General features: G+C 40.9%; 2 protein-coding genes and 1 long non-coding RNA gene across 3 annotated transcripts in view; 1 reads left to right on the top strand and 2 right to left on the bottom strand.

Moving 5' to 3' along the window:
- Magr (Iron-sulfur cluster assembly 1 homolog MagR) overlaps positions 1 to 15,458 on the top strand; it is a 72,807-nt gene that overhangs the window by 49,707 nt on the left and 7,642 nt on the right. The window lies entirely within an intron of this gene.
- Positions 1,309 to 2,983, bottom strand: LOC143366828 (uncharacterized). Its single transcript, XM_076808234.1, has 3 exons — positions 2,211 to 2,983; positions 2,018 to 2,140; positions 1,309 to 1,931 (listed from the first exon to the last, which is right to left on the bottom strand). Exons 1-3 carry the CDS (start codon positions 2,283 to 2,285, stop codon positions 1,638 to 1,640), a joined length of 492 nt encoding a protein of 163 aa, XP_076664349.1. The 5' UTR covers positions 2,286 to 2,983; the 3' UTR covers positions 1,309 to 1,637.
- LOC143367091 (uncharacterized) lies at positions 3,781 to 14,867 on the bottom strand. The gene is made up of 3 exons (XR_013084953.1): positions 14,629 to 14,867; positions 14,064 to 14,447; positions 3,781 to 3,948 (listed from the first exon to the last, which is right to left on the bottom strand). It is a non-coding gene; the product is annotated as an uncharacterized LOC143367091 (long non-coding RNA).

Raw genomic sequence — 15,458 nt, 5'->3', positions numbered from 1 at the left:
AGCCGAAAGAACCACTGCAAATATATTTCTTTATCGAGATACACGAATGGTCCAATTAAGGAGCCCGTCCAATATAGGCTACTCTCCCCTACTATTTGACATTGTAAATCTGCTATTGTTTTGTTAGTGAAAAAAAATGCTATAGGAATTTTAAATTTTCTACTATATGAAACTACAGGGTAAGCGTTCTATCCTGCAACCCGCGCTCGCGCGAACTTGTAAAATGGCAACAGCGCCTCAGGAACGCATTCCACTACAACCATGCACCGGCCCAGCGGAGAGCTGCCAGCTGCCTGGACAGCAGTGATGCCTGACCTCCGAAAATTTTAGGATGGTCTCTTACAAATTAACGTCGCAAAGAGCTATTGGGAATTTCCGGCCCCAGGTAATCGAGCCGCGCGCTCTACTTTTATGATCGGTTTATCACTCGCATCCCAGATTGCTGTAATGCGGTTTGAAAATACTGTCGACTGATCTCGTACCCATCTCAATTTCAAAAATTTTAGCTATAACAGGGTTGACCGCGGCGCTACACCCTTGTACGGAGAGATTTTTCGCCACCTGCGTGTAAAAGCCACAATAATGGCGCATCATTCCAAAAAATGAAATTAACGGAAGCCGATATACGCGTGGCGTTGAGTAGCTAAGACATTCAGACACAAAAATTCTAGAAAAAAATTCAAACACTGCTACAATCAAAAACACGTCCCATTAGTTACCCCTTACGTCTGATCTAGGTATGCGCTGCATTAAGGATAAAATCTTAAAAAAGAAAACCAGAACAATAGATTCTGAGATCTGCAGAACTAACACATAATTGAATAAAAATTTAATTTCTCAATTTATGAAAGTAATGATACAGAAACAACTAGCCTATTGTTTACCAATACCACGAATTTTAAAAACAGCATTAAATACAGTATCAAATAAACAGTTTGCAAAAGCTTTTTACAACACTTATGGTTAAAAATTTGATAAAAAAAATTAAGTAAATGTAAAATGTGTTAAATTATCCATCATTGAGAGGGAATATTTTTTTCTCACTTTTCGGCGTAAATTACATTCCAATATCTTTTATAATTCAAAAGTTATACGAAAAGAACCAAAATTTTTTAACCCGGGCCGGGAAATTCTGAATAGCTCTTTGCGACGTTAATTTGAAAGAGACCATCCCAAAATTCTCTTGGGCAGCTCTCCGAACGCCGGGACGGTGCATGGTTGTAGTAGAATGCGTCCGTGAGGCGCTGTTGCCATTTTACCTGTTCGCGCGAGCGCGGGTTGCAGGATAAAACGTTGACCCTGTATTTGTAGTACTAAGACTTCTGTGGCTATTTCGTTTGAATCTACATGGGCGATGCCACCGTAGTCAATGTATCCGCGGTATTTATCACTTTTTTTATCGTATACAATTTCGCTACGAATACTCATAGCGTCAAATATTAATGCCACATCTTTCAAATATTCATTGGTTTTCACATGTTCTTGCAGAAATGCAATCATTTCGCTACTAAAACCCGGTTCACAATTAGACGTACTTAACCATTTTCTTAGCATTGAATCATGAGGTAAATTTAGTTTCCCCCGAACGAAATGGTATGCTTTCGGCGAGTAAAAATATAAAGTTAAAGCAAAGCTTTTTATTTCTTCGCTATAGCGTTTTCTATTTTTTGGAATAATGAATTTTGCATGTCATTGTCTAGCACATCCAACGGAAATCCACTAAACCGATTCCGCAATACCACCTCTACTGACTGGGTGGATATACCATTCTCCTTTAAATTTTTAATCACTGTATTCCAGCGAGCATCCCGCCGTAGTAACTGCATCTGTAATACGTGTACTTTATGCCGCAATTCTTGCACTGTCTGCGCTGGAGGCAAACACTTCTCTGTCACTTGAACACCAATGTCCTTTTTTGCTATGCTCCCGCACTGTGCATGTAGCAATAAAATTTAACTATAGGTTTCAATTCAGATTTCATACATACAATTATGTAAACATCATGAGAAACTTGTACCATTGTTTGAGCGCCCACTTCTTTTTTTTCTGTGACATTGCATTGTTCTCGTGACTTCCCCGGCAGCTCCTCTTCACCAAACATCGCATTGAAATTGGAAGTCGAAGGCCCATAATTGAGTGCCTGTAAAATGTATTTTCCATAATAGTACCTTATGGAAAAGATGATATACATTATATAGATATTTACATACCTCATTTGTGTAATTACAATGAAAATGGTGGTCGAATAATGTTGGCACCGCATGTCGCTTCAGTGTACGCCGCATATTTGTCAATGTTGCGGATTGGAAGCAATCAGTAGTAAAATGTTCACTACATATTTTACAATATTTGCTTACTTTAGGTAGTAAACTCGGAGGAATTGCCGCCACAAATCTTTTGTGTACCTCCACTTTTAACGGGAAGCCGAACAAAATTAGATTTCTTATAAGTAGTATTCAAACATACTTTTCGTTACTAAACATATGCAATTACAGTTTCATTTTCACTTACCTATGAAAACTAACACCCCCGCTTATCTTCCACTCACTTTTGCAATTCTTAATGCAGCACGTAAGGTGAATGTCCCAATTTCTGCTCATTTAAGGGGAGGTTCTGGTCTAGAGCCCCAAAATAGGTGATATTTAGGAATTAATTAAAGGAAAACTACTATATATAATTTAATGGGACTTTTTGCATTGTATTATGGATGTCTTAAATTATAGAAATATATTTTTTGTTTTATAATTAATCATTACAGACGGCACTGGGGAGTCGTTAAAGTCAAGGCGTCAAAAAATTGATCAAAATCGGTGGGACCTGTATCCCCAAAAGTTATTATCCGATTCGACTGAAACTTTTTTTATTTTGAAGAATATACTTCTGGCTAGGGGGAAACCAGAAAAAAATGCAAAATGACATTTTTTAAGAAAATAACGACACTTGAAGTTTGAAATCACTTTTTCCCTATATTTTTCGTCCTTCCAACGCTCTTTGAAAATTATAAATTTTTGTATTTTTTTGGTTTCCCTCCTAGCCAGAAGTATATTCTTCAAAATAAAAGAAATTACAAAATTACATTTTTTTAGAAAATAACGACGCTTCAAGTTTGAAATCACTTTTCCCTGTATTTTTCGTCCTTTCATCACCTTTGAAAATTATAAATTTTCAACTTTTTGTACTTTTTTAGCCCCCCCCCCCTAGCCAAAAGAATAATCTTCAAAATAAAAAAAGTTTCAGTCGAATCGGATAATAACTTTTGGAGATACAGGTCCCACCGTTCTGAGAATACTGTTTCGAGAAAAACGCATTTGAAGTTTTACGTGAGCGCCGGAGTGGACGGTTGTTGCCCATGCATTTGCCGCAACTCAAATGCCTATAACTTCGGGAATTTTACGAATTTCAACAAATCCTTTTAAACACGTTTTCCTAAAAGGTTGAACATTCGAAAAATAAAATAGAAAAGAAATCGACATTTAGACCAGAACCTCCCCTTAAGAGGTTACTCGTCATAAAGAATGTGTAAAAAATTTGTTTGTGGTCAAAATTTGCAGAGAAATTGATTAATACCTTAATAATACATCAACTAATTCAAGAAATATTTAAAAAGGTTATTTCAAGATGTTTAACTATTAGTAATTTGTAATTAAATACAATGCTCCAAATGTCCGTATTTCTGCTCACTATTTGTACCAATTTCTGCTCACACAATATGTTGCCGTTTCAGGTTAGAATAAGTTACATCTTTTATAGGAGATTATTCTTTTAAATAGGAGAGGTGTTATAACATAATAATAAATACAACTGTTTATATTTTGGAAAAAATATTTATTAAAATAAAAATACCAGTTTATGTTAAATTTAAAATTATTGCTTCGCGTTTGTTAGATTTCATCTTTTTCACGTCTGCTGCATATTTTACTCTTATTTTTTTCAACTTAGCTTTCTCTTCTTGTTTCTTTCTCCTCAGTATTGCTTTTTCTTCCCTTATTATTTTACATTTTGCTTTCTCCTCGCTTTTTTCCTGTCTCTTCAGTGCTGCTTCTTCTTCTCTCTTTTTTCTTAATTTAGCTTTCTCTTCAACTTGTTCCTTTTTTATGTTTAAATTTTGTAATCGGCAACGTTTTCTTTCTTCTTTTTATTCTTCTTTTTTCTTTTTAGCAGCAATTTTTAACTTCTGATATTCCCTCCATTTTTCAGAGGTTGCGATAGCAGGAATTTTCTCCTTCCTTTTCTTTTTACTATCATTGATACCTGATGATGAAGATGTTGGCCAAAAAAGCGATTCTTTGAAAGGCAAAGGAATGGAATCATCAGTCATATCTGTGACAAAATCAGTATTATATTTTTATAATTGTTTATAATTTATAAGTGTTGTTATTGAGAAAGAATTAAAATTACTTACCACATTTATTTGGACAAGTGTTTTCATCTAAATTATTAATATTGTCATCATTAAAACAAGTGTTTTCATCTAAATTATTAATATTGTCATCATTAAAACAAGTGTTTTCATCTAAATTATTAATATTGTCAACATTAAAGCTTAAATTAAATTGTTCTATGACACTATCATCAATATTTCCTAAATCACTTGATGCAATAACAATATTATCATTAATATCTTGTACATCACTTGATGCTATAACAATACCGTCATTAATATTTTTCACATCAGTTGATGCGATTACAATACTATCATTAGCATATTCTATATCACTCGATGTGATAACAATACTATTATTAATATGTTCTACATCATTTGATGCGATTATACTACAATTTATTTGTTTATTTGTTGTATGTTGTGCCTACAAAAAATAATTACAATTTTTTTATTAAAGATATACAAACGCACTCCGCCATACTCATTACTTACTTTACAAATATTCATCACATACATATGAATTAATGAAAAAAAATGAAAGCAAATTATTCAACTAAGATGGACAAAAAACTAAGTTCAATAGTACTTATATTTTAAACTGTACCGAACAAAATTCATCATTTTCTGACAATCGTTTGCATTGTTGCCAAAGTGCAAATAATTCTTTATATTTTTCCTCCCCATATCACTCTTCATCCCTATTCTCAGCTATTTTGAAGAGTTTAATTGTATCCAAATTTGTCGAACTTTCTATATATTGCAGCAGTTGCTTATGCTTATCTTTTTCTGTAACTGTCTGGTCCTGACTTGGATTTTTTGCAAGTGTTACTTGGTTATTCTTTAACAATTTCGAATAATTTATTGCATTTGCTGAAAATGGCGAAAGTCCGCAGCAAGCAAAGCCACTGCGTAAACACACTTCTGAATTAAGTGAATCAATAGCAGCTTTTAAAACTATTATAAAATCACATTTTTTAACGGATAAACCGTTATTCTTAAATCTACAGGTTGTCACAGTTGTTTTCCATGCATCCTTTAAGGAACGAAATACTGCGACATCCATGGGTTGCATAATGTGCGTAGCATTTGGGAATAATGATATTAGGGGAATGTGGGGTAAGACGGTATAGCTAAAAAGAAACGTAGAGGAAATCAAATATATTCTTTTTGTAACATTTATTAAAGCATTTTTAGAATCAATATATTTTCATCTTCAAATTTCAGCAACAAAAAGGAGATCACTAGGACCAAAAACTGAAATAAACATCTTTTTCTTAAGTAACATGTTTTCTTACTGACACATTTCATAAAGAAACAAGTTTGAATGTGAAGAAATTCTATTTTCTTTTTTTAATTGAGGTTAGCTTGATTTTCCTGTAGTCCTTTTTCGTTTTTTTTTAATTTGTTGTCTTTTTCTCTTCGGCTACTTTTTTTTAAATCAAGTAACTCTCTTTTGTATGGTGAAGAAGTTGAAATCGCTGTTTTCCCACGTCGATTACTCCTTCTCTTTTCTTTGTTTTGTATCTTGGGGATGGGTATAATGTCTCTTGGTGAAATATTGAAGGAAGAATCCAAGTTGCGACATGCTGTTATTAGTGTAGACGAATTTACAGTTTGCAAATCGTTATAGACAGAACATCCCGGAACAGGGTCTTGGTTTTCCGATTACATGTTTTCGCTGCAAGAACTACTTTCATTTCCTATTAGTATTGCTTCAGTTGTTGGTATTGTTGAAGTGCTGAGGGTTTCTTGCGATAGAGAAGTTGTAAGACATCTATCAGTAGTTTCTGCAGCAATAAAATCAGAATTATTGAATGCCAGCGAATTGTAGGGCCAAATGCCACATTTCCTAAAGCCATTTATTGCCGTTTGCATAGTCGCAGCAAAAAAGCTTTTCCAAATATTTCAGCAATTTGGTACATCGTAACAACTTTCCCAGGATTTGAACGCAACCATCCTGTGGCTGCTTGATCATAATAAGTGCTCAATGGTTTCATGAATGAAACATCGAGCGGCTGTAGTCGATGTGAGCAATGTGGAGGAAATGCCAATCATGTTCACTCCATGTTCTCTGGCTAAATCGATAACTTTTAAGTTTTTTGTGTGAGTGGAATGACCATCGAGTAGAAGCAATGCTGGATTTTTTGATGACGCATGTGAAAACTCGATGAATTTCTTCATCCATTCAAAAAATAATTCGCTCGTCATCCAGCCAGAATCGCTGCAACGTCCCCAAGAGCCAGGAGGTGAACCATGTAGTAACTCAGGCTTCATTCTCTTTCTGGGAAAGACGAAAAGAGGAGGCACATATGTTTCGGTTGCACTAATACATATTTGTAACGTGGATTGTACGGGCAGGGTGGCAATAGAAAGGAATACGCACCAATGACAAAACTATTTACATTTATTAAGATCTAACACTATATACATGGAGACACGTGAACAACTTTGACACGAAGGCGATGATCCGCTTAGGAATCGTCCACACCAGCGAGCGATTGTTAAAACCTTGCGAACTAGCCTGTCAGAAGTCTCCCGATTCTGGTCCACTTGGGGAGCGCTATCTGCTAGTCACCTGTCAGGGTAGTCGTCCGCACAAGGAAGTGACTTTGTCAGAGCTGGGACTTAGACTGATCAACTTTTGGGTCTTGGCTCCTTTTATCCCTGCGAGGGTGGTCTCGGAGCATGCGCATTGGCATGGGGTGCGGAGCGGGGGTGCAGCCAGGGCCCGTAGTGCAGCAGCGCTACTCTGGTGGTCGCTTGACGCACCACCCTCCCGTGCTACCCGCTACATATTTCAATTGTGACTGTTCTTCCACGTTCTGCCAAGGAAAAAGATCCTACTTGTTTTCTTCCTCTTTGAGCTATAACTTTACTTTTAGTTTTGGAAACTGTTGATACTCCTGTCTCGTCACAATTGAAAATACGATCAGGAGTAAGCTTGTATTTATCGTATACTTCACCAAGCAATTTAAAAAATATTTCAACAACAGGTTTATTAAATCCAGAAGCACGAGCGGCTGAAGTTGCCTCAGGTTTTCGTATCGAAAGATCTTTATGACGATTTAGAAATCCATATAACCAATCTCTTCCTGCCATACCTAAAGTTTTATTAAAATTATTCTTTTTTCCGTTTCTAATAGCCATCTGATACGCTAATTGCCTTAAGTCCATAGTATTCAGCCCAAAAAATCGTGCTTCCATATCTTTTAAAAAACGAACTAACTCTTCCTCCTCCTTTGAATTAAATACTGGTTGTATGGGCCCCAAAGATGTAACCAATTTCATTTTCCCTTTCGTTTTGATTTCTTGTACTCGTCTTTGTAAAGTTGACTTTGGTACTCCATACACCTGTGACGCCTTATGATATCCCATCTTCTTTTCTAATATATCACTAAGTGCTTTCTTCAAACTCTCTTTACACCATTCGCCTCTATTTGTCTTTTTCTTGTATGTTCTTACCATTTTACAAAATATGGATCTACAACAAAGACAAGATTCGTAGATAAAGTCCGTTAAATGAGGCAATATGGCACGTCCCAATGATGGGGCCGTGCCATCTTGCCCCAATACGTATTTAATACTTCACATGCTTTTTATAAAATAACCTTAACTATTTCTTAGTGAAAACTCAGAATTTATGAAAAAGTAACTAATAAGGAAAATTAACTTACCGGTTTTAGTTAAAGAACATAAACATAAATAAAGTGACAGTATTACAAACTTCCTGAACAATTATATCGTTATTAGAAAAATGTAATATCTCGTCGTAACTCGTGACTCGCGTGGTCTATAACACTGCTATTTTCAGACCCATGCTCTTTAGCACTGAACTCGCTGATATGTTTACGTGTATACGGTAGTACCTTCCATTTTTTATAAACAATGCTTTCCCATCTTACCCCGCTAGTCCGGCTTGCTCCACGTTCCCCTAATTCAATTTCATATACTACGCAAAAATCGCTTAAGGCCATAGTGGCATGAGAAGAATGTCCATCGAGGTACATAATTACAGGAAACTGTACTTTATTCTCCACACACCATGGGTGGAATATATTATTTATATATTCAAAAAATGTTTCTCCCGTCATCCATCCGTTATCGGATCTCCCCACACCCCAACCATTTGGTGCTTTCTCCACTATAACTGCTGGTAACCTTTTATACGAGAACATTACCATAGGTGATAGCATCTGGCCAGCTGCATTGCCTTTAATTAGCGATTTTAAATATTTTTATAATTAGCAAAAACTAAAGTATATACTACTGTTTATATTATATTTCCTGTAATTAACTAATCATATTGTTGCGCCGGGGCGTTTTCATCGCAGGCCACCCCGACGCAAAGGAGTAGAAGAATAATTAAACGGACCCACACACGACTGAACTATATTGTTACATAGACCAATAGTTTACAAAGGTGCGACCCGTACGTCCGAACGCAATGGCGTTCGGTACAAGACCTCCTTCTCGTCGGCCTCTCCGATCGTCCTCTTGAAGGGGGCCGACCTTCTTCTATCTTCAGCTGCGAGCACCAGCAGGCTATGCACGGGCCTATACCCGGTGCTCGCAACACTGCTCCCCCCTCCAGAAGAGCGGACGTCCCGGCCGCAGTAGATCCTCTTCAGAATCTTCGTACCCCTGTCCGAAGAAGTGGTCGTGCAGCTCCGTGGCTTCTTCAGACATCCACCTCGGCATTTGCCTTCTCGCTCAGGGGAAAACCACGGAAAAACCCTGACCAAGGCGTGGGTACATCGGGACGGCTGACGAAATCTTCAAATCACACGGTCCTCCTTGGTTAAGCGTTCCAGCTTCTTGTCCCACGTTGTCCCTGGAACTCTGCTCCAACGATGATTCCCCTGCGACGCGTTCCCTCAGAAGGAATCTCCAACGACGAAGCATCCTGGTCGAGCGTCCTCCGGAACTCCAGCGATGCTCTCGTCTTCCAGAGCGATGCTCTCGTCTTTCTTCGTGCATCCCGCGACGAGATACGCAGCATCGACGAACTGCAACCTCCAGTCCATCGTCACCTCTTCTGGTGCTCCTTGTCCCGCGGCGTCACTGGAAACCTGCGGTTCCTGGTTCCTCGACGAAACCCGCAGCTCGTCCTGGCGCGTTCCTCCTACGTGCCGTCTCCGGAACTCCAACGACGCTGCTTTCTCTCCAGCGGCGAGACGTTCCGGCCTCCTTGAGCTTCCTCCTGAACTCCTTACAAAAGAAACAGGGAAACATTATATTTCGCTCCCACTTGCGACAATCCGTTAGAGCCAAAGGAACCGGGAAGACAGACAGGCGAGACGGAACCGAAAGCAGAGGATCACACCTAAACAATGAACATGCTATCGGTCCGTTCCCCGATCAATCTGCCCAGCGGCCCCAGCTCAACCGCATTTTCTTCTTCCTTCCAGTTCTCTTCTCCCTCTCTCAATCCAGGGCTTCATTCCTCTTCGTGGCCTCTGGTGCTGCTCCAGGGGACCGTCCTGTGCGTCCGGTTAGCGCTCCCGTCTCCGCGACATCCCCTCCAGCCGGTCCAAGCACCGCTTGTCCGCCTGGTGATTGGGGATGCCATTTCCCGTCTGCTGTCCACCCTTCTCCTTCTTTTTCCTGGGTACCCCACGAGATCCTCCATCCCGGCCGTCCCGGGGGCTCGTGAGGTCTCCTCCAGGGGGCTAGCGTGGCGCTTTCACGTATGTCCGCGCCCCCGCTGCGGACCGCCACGCTATTATGGCACATTCGGGGAATTCGGGAGCGCATATCCCAGCCGCGGTGGCAGTCCCCCGACACCTTGTCCCTCGTCGTGGGGTATCGAGAACCTGTAACAAAATAAGAGAGCGGGGGGCTGGACTGCGTACGCAGCCCAGTCCACCAGATTAGGTTCAAATCTTCTCTCTTGATTCTTCTACCAGTCCTCGAGCAAGAGACTTCCTTGATCTTCGGTCGACAAACGGCTCAACTCGACTAAACGACTCCACTCCTCGGGGCTCTCTCTCGGGGGTTTGGCGTTCCTGCGACGGTATTCGACCTCGAACTCCCTCCGTCGCGACTACGCACTCGGCCTTTCTGCGACGACGTTCACCCTCGAACTCCCTTCGTCGCAGCTTAGCAACTCCGCGCATTCCTGGCGCCTCCACGTTGCTTCGGTGGTATCCGCGCTCCTGGGGACGCCGCTCGCCAGCAACTCAACTGCATGGATCCCTGACTGCCACCCAGAGCCGTACACCCACCAATCCTTGGTGTGGTCCGTGCACTCCCGGACGTCCTTGCGTCCCTGTCGAAGTCGCACCTCCACCACCAACACTCCGACGCTCCCTCTATAGCATCCTAACTCGGCCTCTTCTGATGACGATTCCCCGAACCCGACGAGCCCCTCGATTCTACTTGCAGCTCCAAGTCGAATCGGCATTGCTGAACGTTGTATCGGAATGACGTTCGTCGACTCACACCGTCCTCACAGAAAACCGTTTTTTTTTTTTACGGCAACCTACGTGGCCTCTTGTAACGACGTTCGGCGCTTCCCCAAACATCGGTTTTGTCGGACAACACAACAGGATGTCCTCGACGGTTAACAGCGATCAAAGCACATGAAGAGAACGGGACAAGTCATTAAAACATATTTGGGAGAACATATGGGACACGCCCGAGCAATCATCTGAGAGACATTATCCAGTGGCAAAAGGGATGACAATAAAAAAAAAACAGTGGGGAAACAATGGGAGAACATATGGGACACGCCCGAGCAATCATCTGAGAGACATTATCCAGTGGCAAAAGGGATGACAATAAAAAAAAAAACAGTGGGGAAACAATGGGAGAACATATGGGACACGCCCGAGCAATCATCTGAGAGACATTATCCAGTGGCAAAAGGGATGACAGTAAAGAAAACAGTGGGGAAAGGAAGAAGGGAGCAGAAGTTAACTCTTCCTACTTAAAAACCATGCTTGTACAAGAAACGATAGCGATAACGAGACAAACCAAGTCGCGGCATCAATCTCGGACCTCAATTCCAAAGGCACCTCGTGACGACAAGCACGTAGTCCAGTGTGCCCTAGCGACCGTTTCCGACTCGGGACCTCGGAAACAGATTCACATCCATTGAGCACCTCACAGCTCAAACGTAGAATGCAAATTCCCTGCTCCGCTCTTCCCGTCCGTCTCTCGCCGCAAAAACGCCGCCGACACCACTCCTAAACGTCCTGCCGCACGTCCGCACCTCGACAGGAAAAGTTGACAGATATCTGCCTGCGCTCACATCTCACGCTGTCCTTTCAGAAAACCACTTTTCGCGATAACCTCTGAAAGACGTCAAAACGTCAACGTTTTCTCGTCATCGAGAGCCAACTTCAGGACGCGCGCTCCCATCTGTCACACGCTCTTTTGTTTAATTGGGTAACTGTCTCTCGCAGTTCTCTACATTACCCAACGAGAATAATAAACCAAAATTCGGCCTCCTGTCGTTTTCTACGTTACCCAACAGGAACGATACAACCAAAATTCGGATTCCTTTTCGTGGGTCGGCTTCCCGAACTTCCAGAGCCGACCCAGCAATGTCCTCCTTTTTCGGCAGCATCCTCGCCGATGCCTCGAAACTGCTCCGATGTCGGCGGGCCTCGACCGCCGTCGCTGCTCCCGCTGTTCCTGTGTTCGTCCCTCGATGTCGGCGGGCCTCGACCGCCGTCGCCGCTGTCCTTCGTTGCTGCCGCTGCTTCCGTGGTTGTCCCTCGTTGTTCAGCTGCAGGCTGAATCGCACGCAACGGCTCCTTGCGTATCGCACGCAACAGCTCCTTGCGTATCTTCGGGATCCGTGGCTACGGATCCCACTTCTGACACCAATGTTGCGCCGGGGCGTTTTCATCGCAGGCCACCCCGACGCAAAGGAGTAGAAGAATAATTAAACGGACGCACACACGACTGAACTATATTGTTACATAGACCAATAGTTTACAAAGGTGCGACCCGTACGTCCGAACGCAATGGCGTTCGGTACAAGACCTCCTTCTCGTCGGCCTCTCCGATCGTCCTCTTGAAGGGGGCCGACCTTCTTCTATCTTCAGCTGCGAGCACCAGCAGGCTATGCACGGGCCTATACCCGGTGCTCGCAACAATATATTATATTACCTGTAATTAACGCGGTTAAGCATTCTTTATCGTCCAGTCCAACTACGTTGTGTACAGCTTTGACTTTTCTGTCAACAATCACTTTACTCCCCTTTGGGTTTAAAAAAAAGCTGTCTCATCGCAGTTAAATACTCTGCGGGGATCTACAGGGTGTCCCACTAAGGAGTGAACAGCGCGATATCTCTTAAAGTATTGTCGATAAAAATATAAAAAAAAATAGGGAATTGCATGGTTCGAGGTGGCCCATTTATTAGCGCGAACGAATTTTGTTTCCGATTATTATTTTAAAAGATACGATGGTCAAGTTCGGTTTTTCAAATGGAACTATTTTTTTTGAAGACCTGAGTTGATAGTGCGTTCCAAGACAAATTCAATAAGCTTTAATGTATACACTTTATTTCCACTGGTTTTTAAGATATTGCGCTTGCAAATTTACTGATTTTCACTGCAAGAAACCCCTCTGGAATGGCAAAAACCGGGGGCGGTCTTACTGGCGCCACGGGTGGCACTGCCTGTTGAAATGGATACTTACCTGCCAAAGGTCTACGCCAGAAATGGCAGGCCCAAAGGCTGGACAATTCTTTTCCGTCAGAAATGCTACTTAGGTAGGTATCGTTACTTTTATTTCGCACTTGCTTCTACGCTCGGATGGCCGGTTCTTTTGGGAGGGATGCAAGTTGGATTGGTTACGTTAGGAGGGTATTGCTGTGACGAGGGCCTCTTCAAGAGAGCAGCCGTTTGTGAGGGATGCAAATCCGATTGGTTCTGATACAATCTGCTCCCTATGGTTGAAATTTAGTCTAGCAACTTTCACTCCTCCTAACCTAACCAATCCAACTTGCATCCCTCCCAAAAGAACCGGCCATCCGAGCGTAGAAGCAAGTGCGAAATAAAAGTAACGATGCGCTTCTCCATACCGCAGATGTACCTACCTAAGTAGCATTTCTGACGGAAAAGAATTGTCCAGCCTTTGGGCCTGCCATTTCTAGCGTAGACCTTTGGCAGGTAAGTATCCATTTCAACAGGCAGTGCCACCCGTGGCGCCAGTAAGACCGCCCCCGGTTTTTGCCATTCCAGAGGGGTTTCTTGCAGTGAAAATCAGTAAATTTGCAAGCGCAATATCTTAAAAACCAGTGGAAATAAAGTGTATACATTAAAGCTTATTGAATTTGTCTTGGAACGCACTATCAACTCAGGTCTTCAAAAAAATAGTTCCATTTGAAAAACCGAACTTGACCATCGTATCTTTTAAAATAATAATCGAAAACAAAATTCGTTCGCGCTAATAAATGGGCCACCTCGAACCATGCAATTCCCTATTTTTTTATATTTTTATCGACAATACTTTAAGAGATATCGCGCTGTCCACTCCTTAGTGGGACACCCTGTATATCTAAAAAAAATTTAGATTTTAAATATGATCCCACTTCATGATACCACGCACGAAGCTGCTCCTCAGTAATATTGGCTCTTCGCTGATTCAGATTTTGTGGTGTACGTATGGATAATTCTGGGTGTCGTTTTAAAAAGCCTTCAAACCAATGTCTTCCTGGTCTACCACCATTAAATGGATTTTCCCTCTTCAACTGTTTTATTAACAATGCGACACTATCCAACAGCATATTCTTGGTTAACGGAAAACCTTTACTGCCTACAAACAAAATCCATTGAACTAATCGTTCTTCTTCGTTATTTCTTAATATAGTCTGTGGACCACTTTTCTTCCCTATTGGGTAAATTCCTTTGTATTTACACCTCATTGTTGAAAATGGTATGTGATATTGTTTGCTCGCAGCCCTAACTGATACACCTCTAGAAATAGCATTTATTGCATTTCTTATGCTTTCATCAGTATAGTGATTTTTACTCGTCTTTTCTGTTGCCATTTGTTTTGTTTCTTTTTTCACTATTTTTGTTTTTTAAATTTTCATCTTCCATATAAAAACTATGAAAAATGTAAATAAAATTATTTTTAGAACATAAAAGAATGATTAAAAAAAATAACATGCCTTCGAATAGAAATAGAGATTACTACATTTCTTTGATTTTGAGGTTATCTTACTAAATTTTTTGGGTGAGTAGAAATACGGACATGGCGGTACTTACTTGACCCTAAACTTACTCACCTGTTTTCTACTTCAAAATATTAGAAATCGTGAAAAATCTAAATGGAGAGCACTGTATAATCTGTGTATGTTTTACTAAACAACAATTTTCACTATAATAGCCACCTTGTGCCTAATTCTCGAATGCCAATGGTGGCGCTGTTCCTTAGCACAAACTGCTAGAACATGATCACAAAATCATGAGTCTCTTATTTTACATTGTTTTCGTTGCTTAGGCTGTACTTAATTTAGCCCCCAGCTCGTGCAACACTCGCGTAAATGTTCAAATAATTTAAAATTATTTTGTTACAGCTATAGTACAAACGTAACATTTATAATAATGAGAAAAATATGGAATGAGTAGGAATCGGTACATGAGCAGAAATTGGGACATTTACCTTATGGACCATTTTTTCGAACTACAAAAATGCGAAAATGCTAACTGATAACCACTCATGCTAACCAATTGAATGCTAACCATAGACATAGGAATGTAGGGACGTAGGAATAGCTGCAGGGGGTGATCTCCTTGCGGGAGGGGCGACGAGATAACATACGCCTTCTTTCTATTGGACTGTTGCTTCGCTCAAACGCAGTGATGCGTAATAATGAACGTTTGTCGCGTCACAAGCGGGGATAGTGGCAGCCATATTTGAAGCGTTTCTCGTAGTATGATATGCAGTGCATATTCACCTCATATATTTTAATAATTATAGTTGCATATTTCTCTTCAATTTTCATTATTTATACAATTTATATTTGTGAATAATCACTCCGTTAGTATATATTTACAATTAGACGTCTCTATGTACTAATCTGTAGCAAATACTTTTTCATAATTAGCGGTACGG

This window comes from Andrena cerasifolii, chromosome 3 (genome assembly GCF_050908995.1).
Source record: "Andrena cerasifolii isolate SP2316 chromosome 3, iyAndCera1_principal, whole genome shotgun sequence".
NCBI lineage: Eukaryota > Metazoa > Arthropoda > Insecta > Hymenoptera > Andrenidae > Andrena > Andrena cerasifolii.
This window is presented reverse-complemented; position numbering and strand designations above follow the sequence as displayed.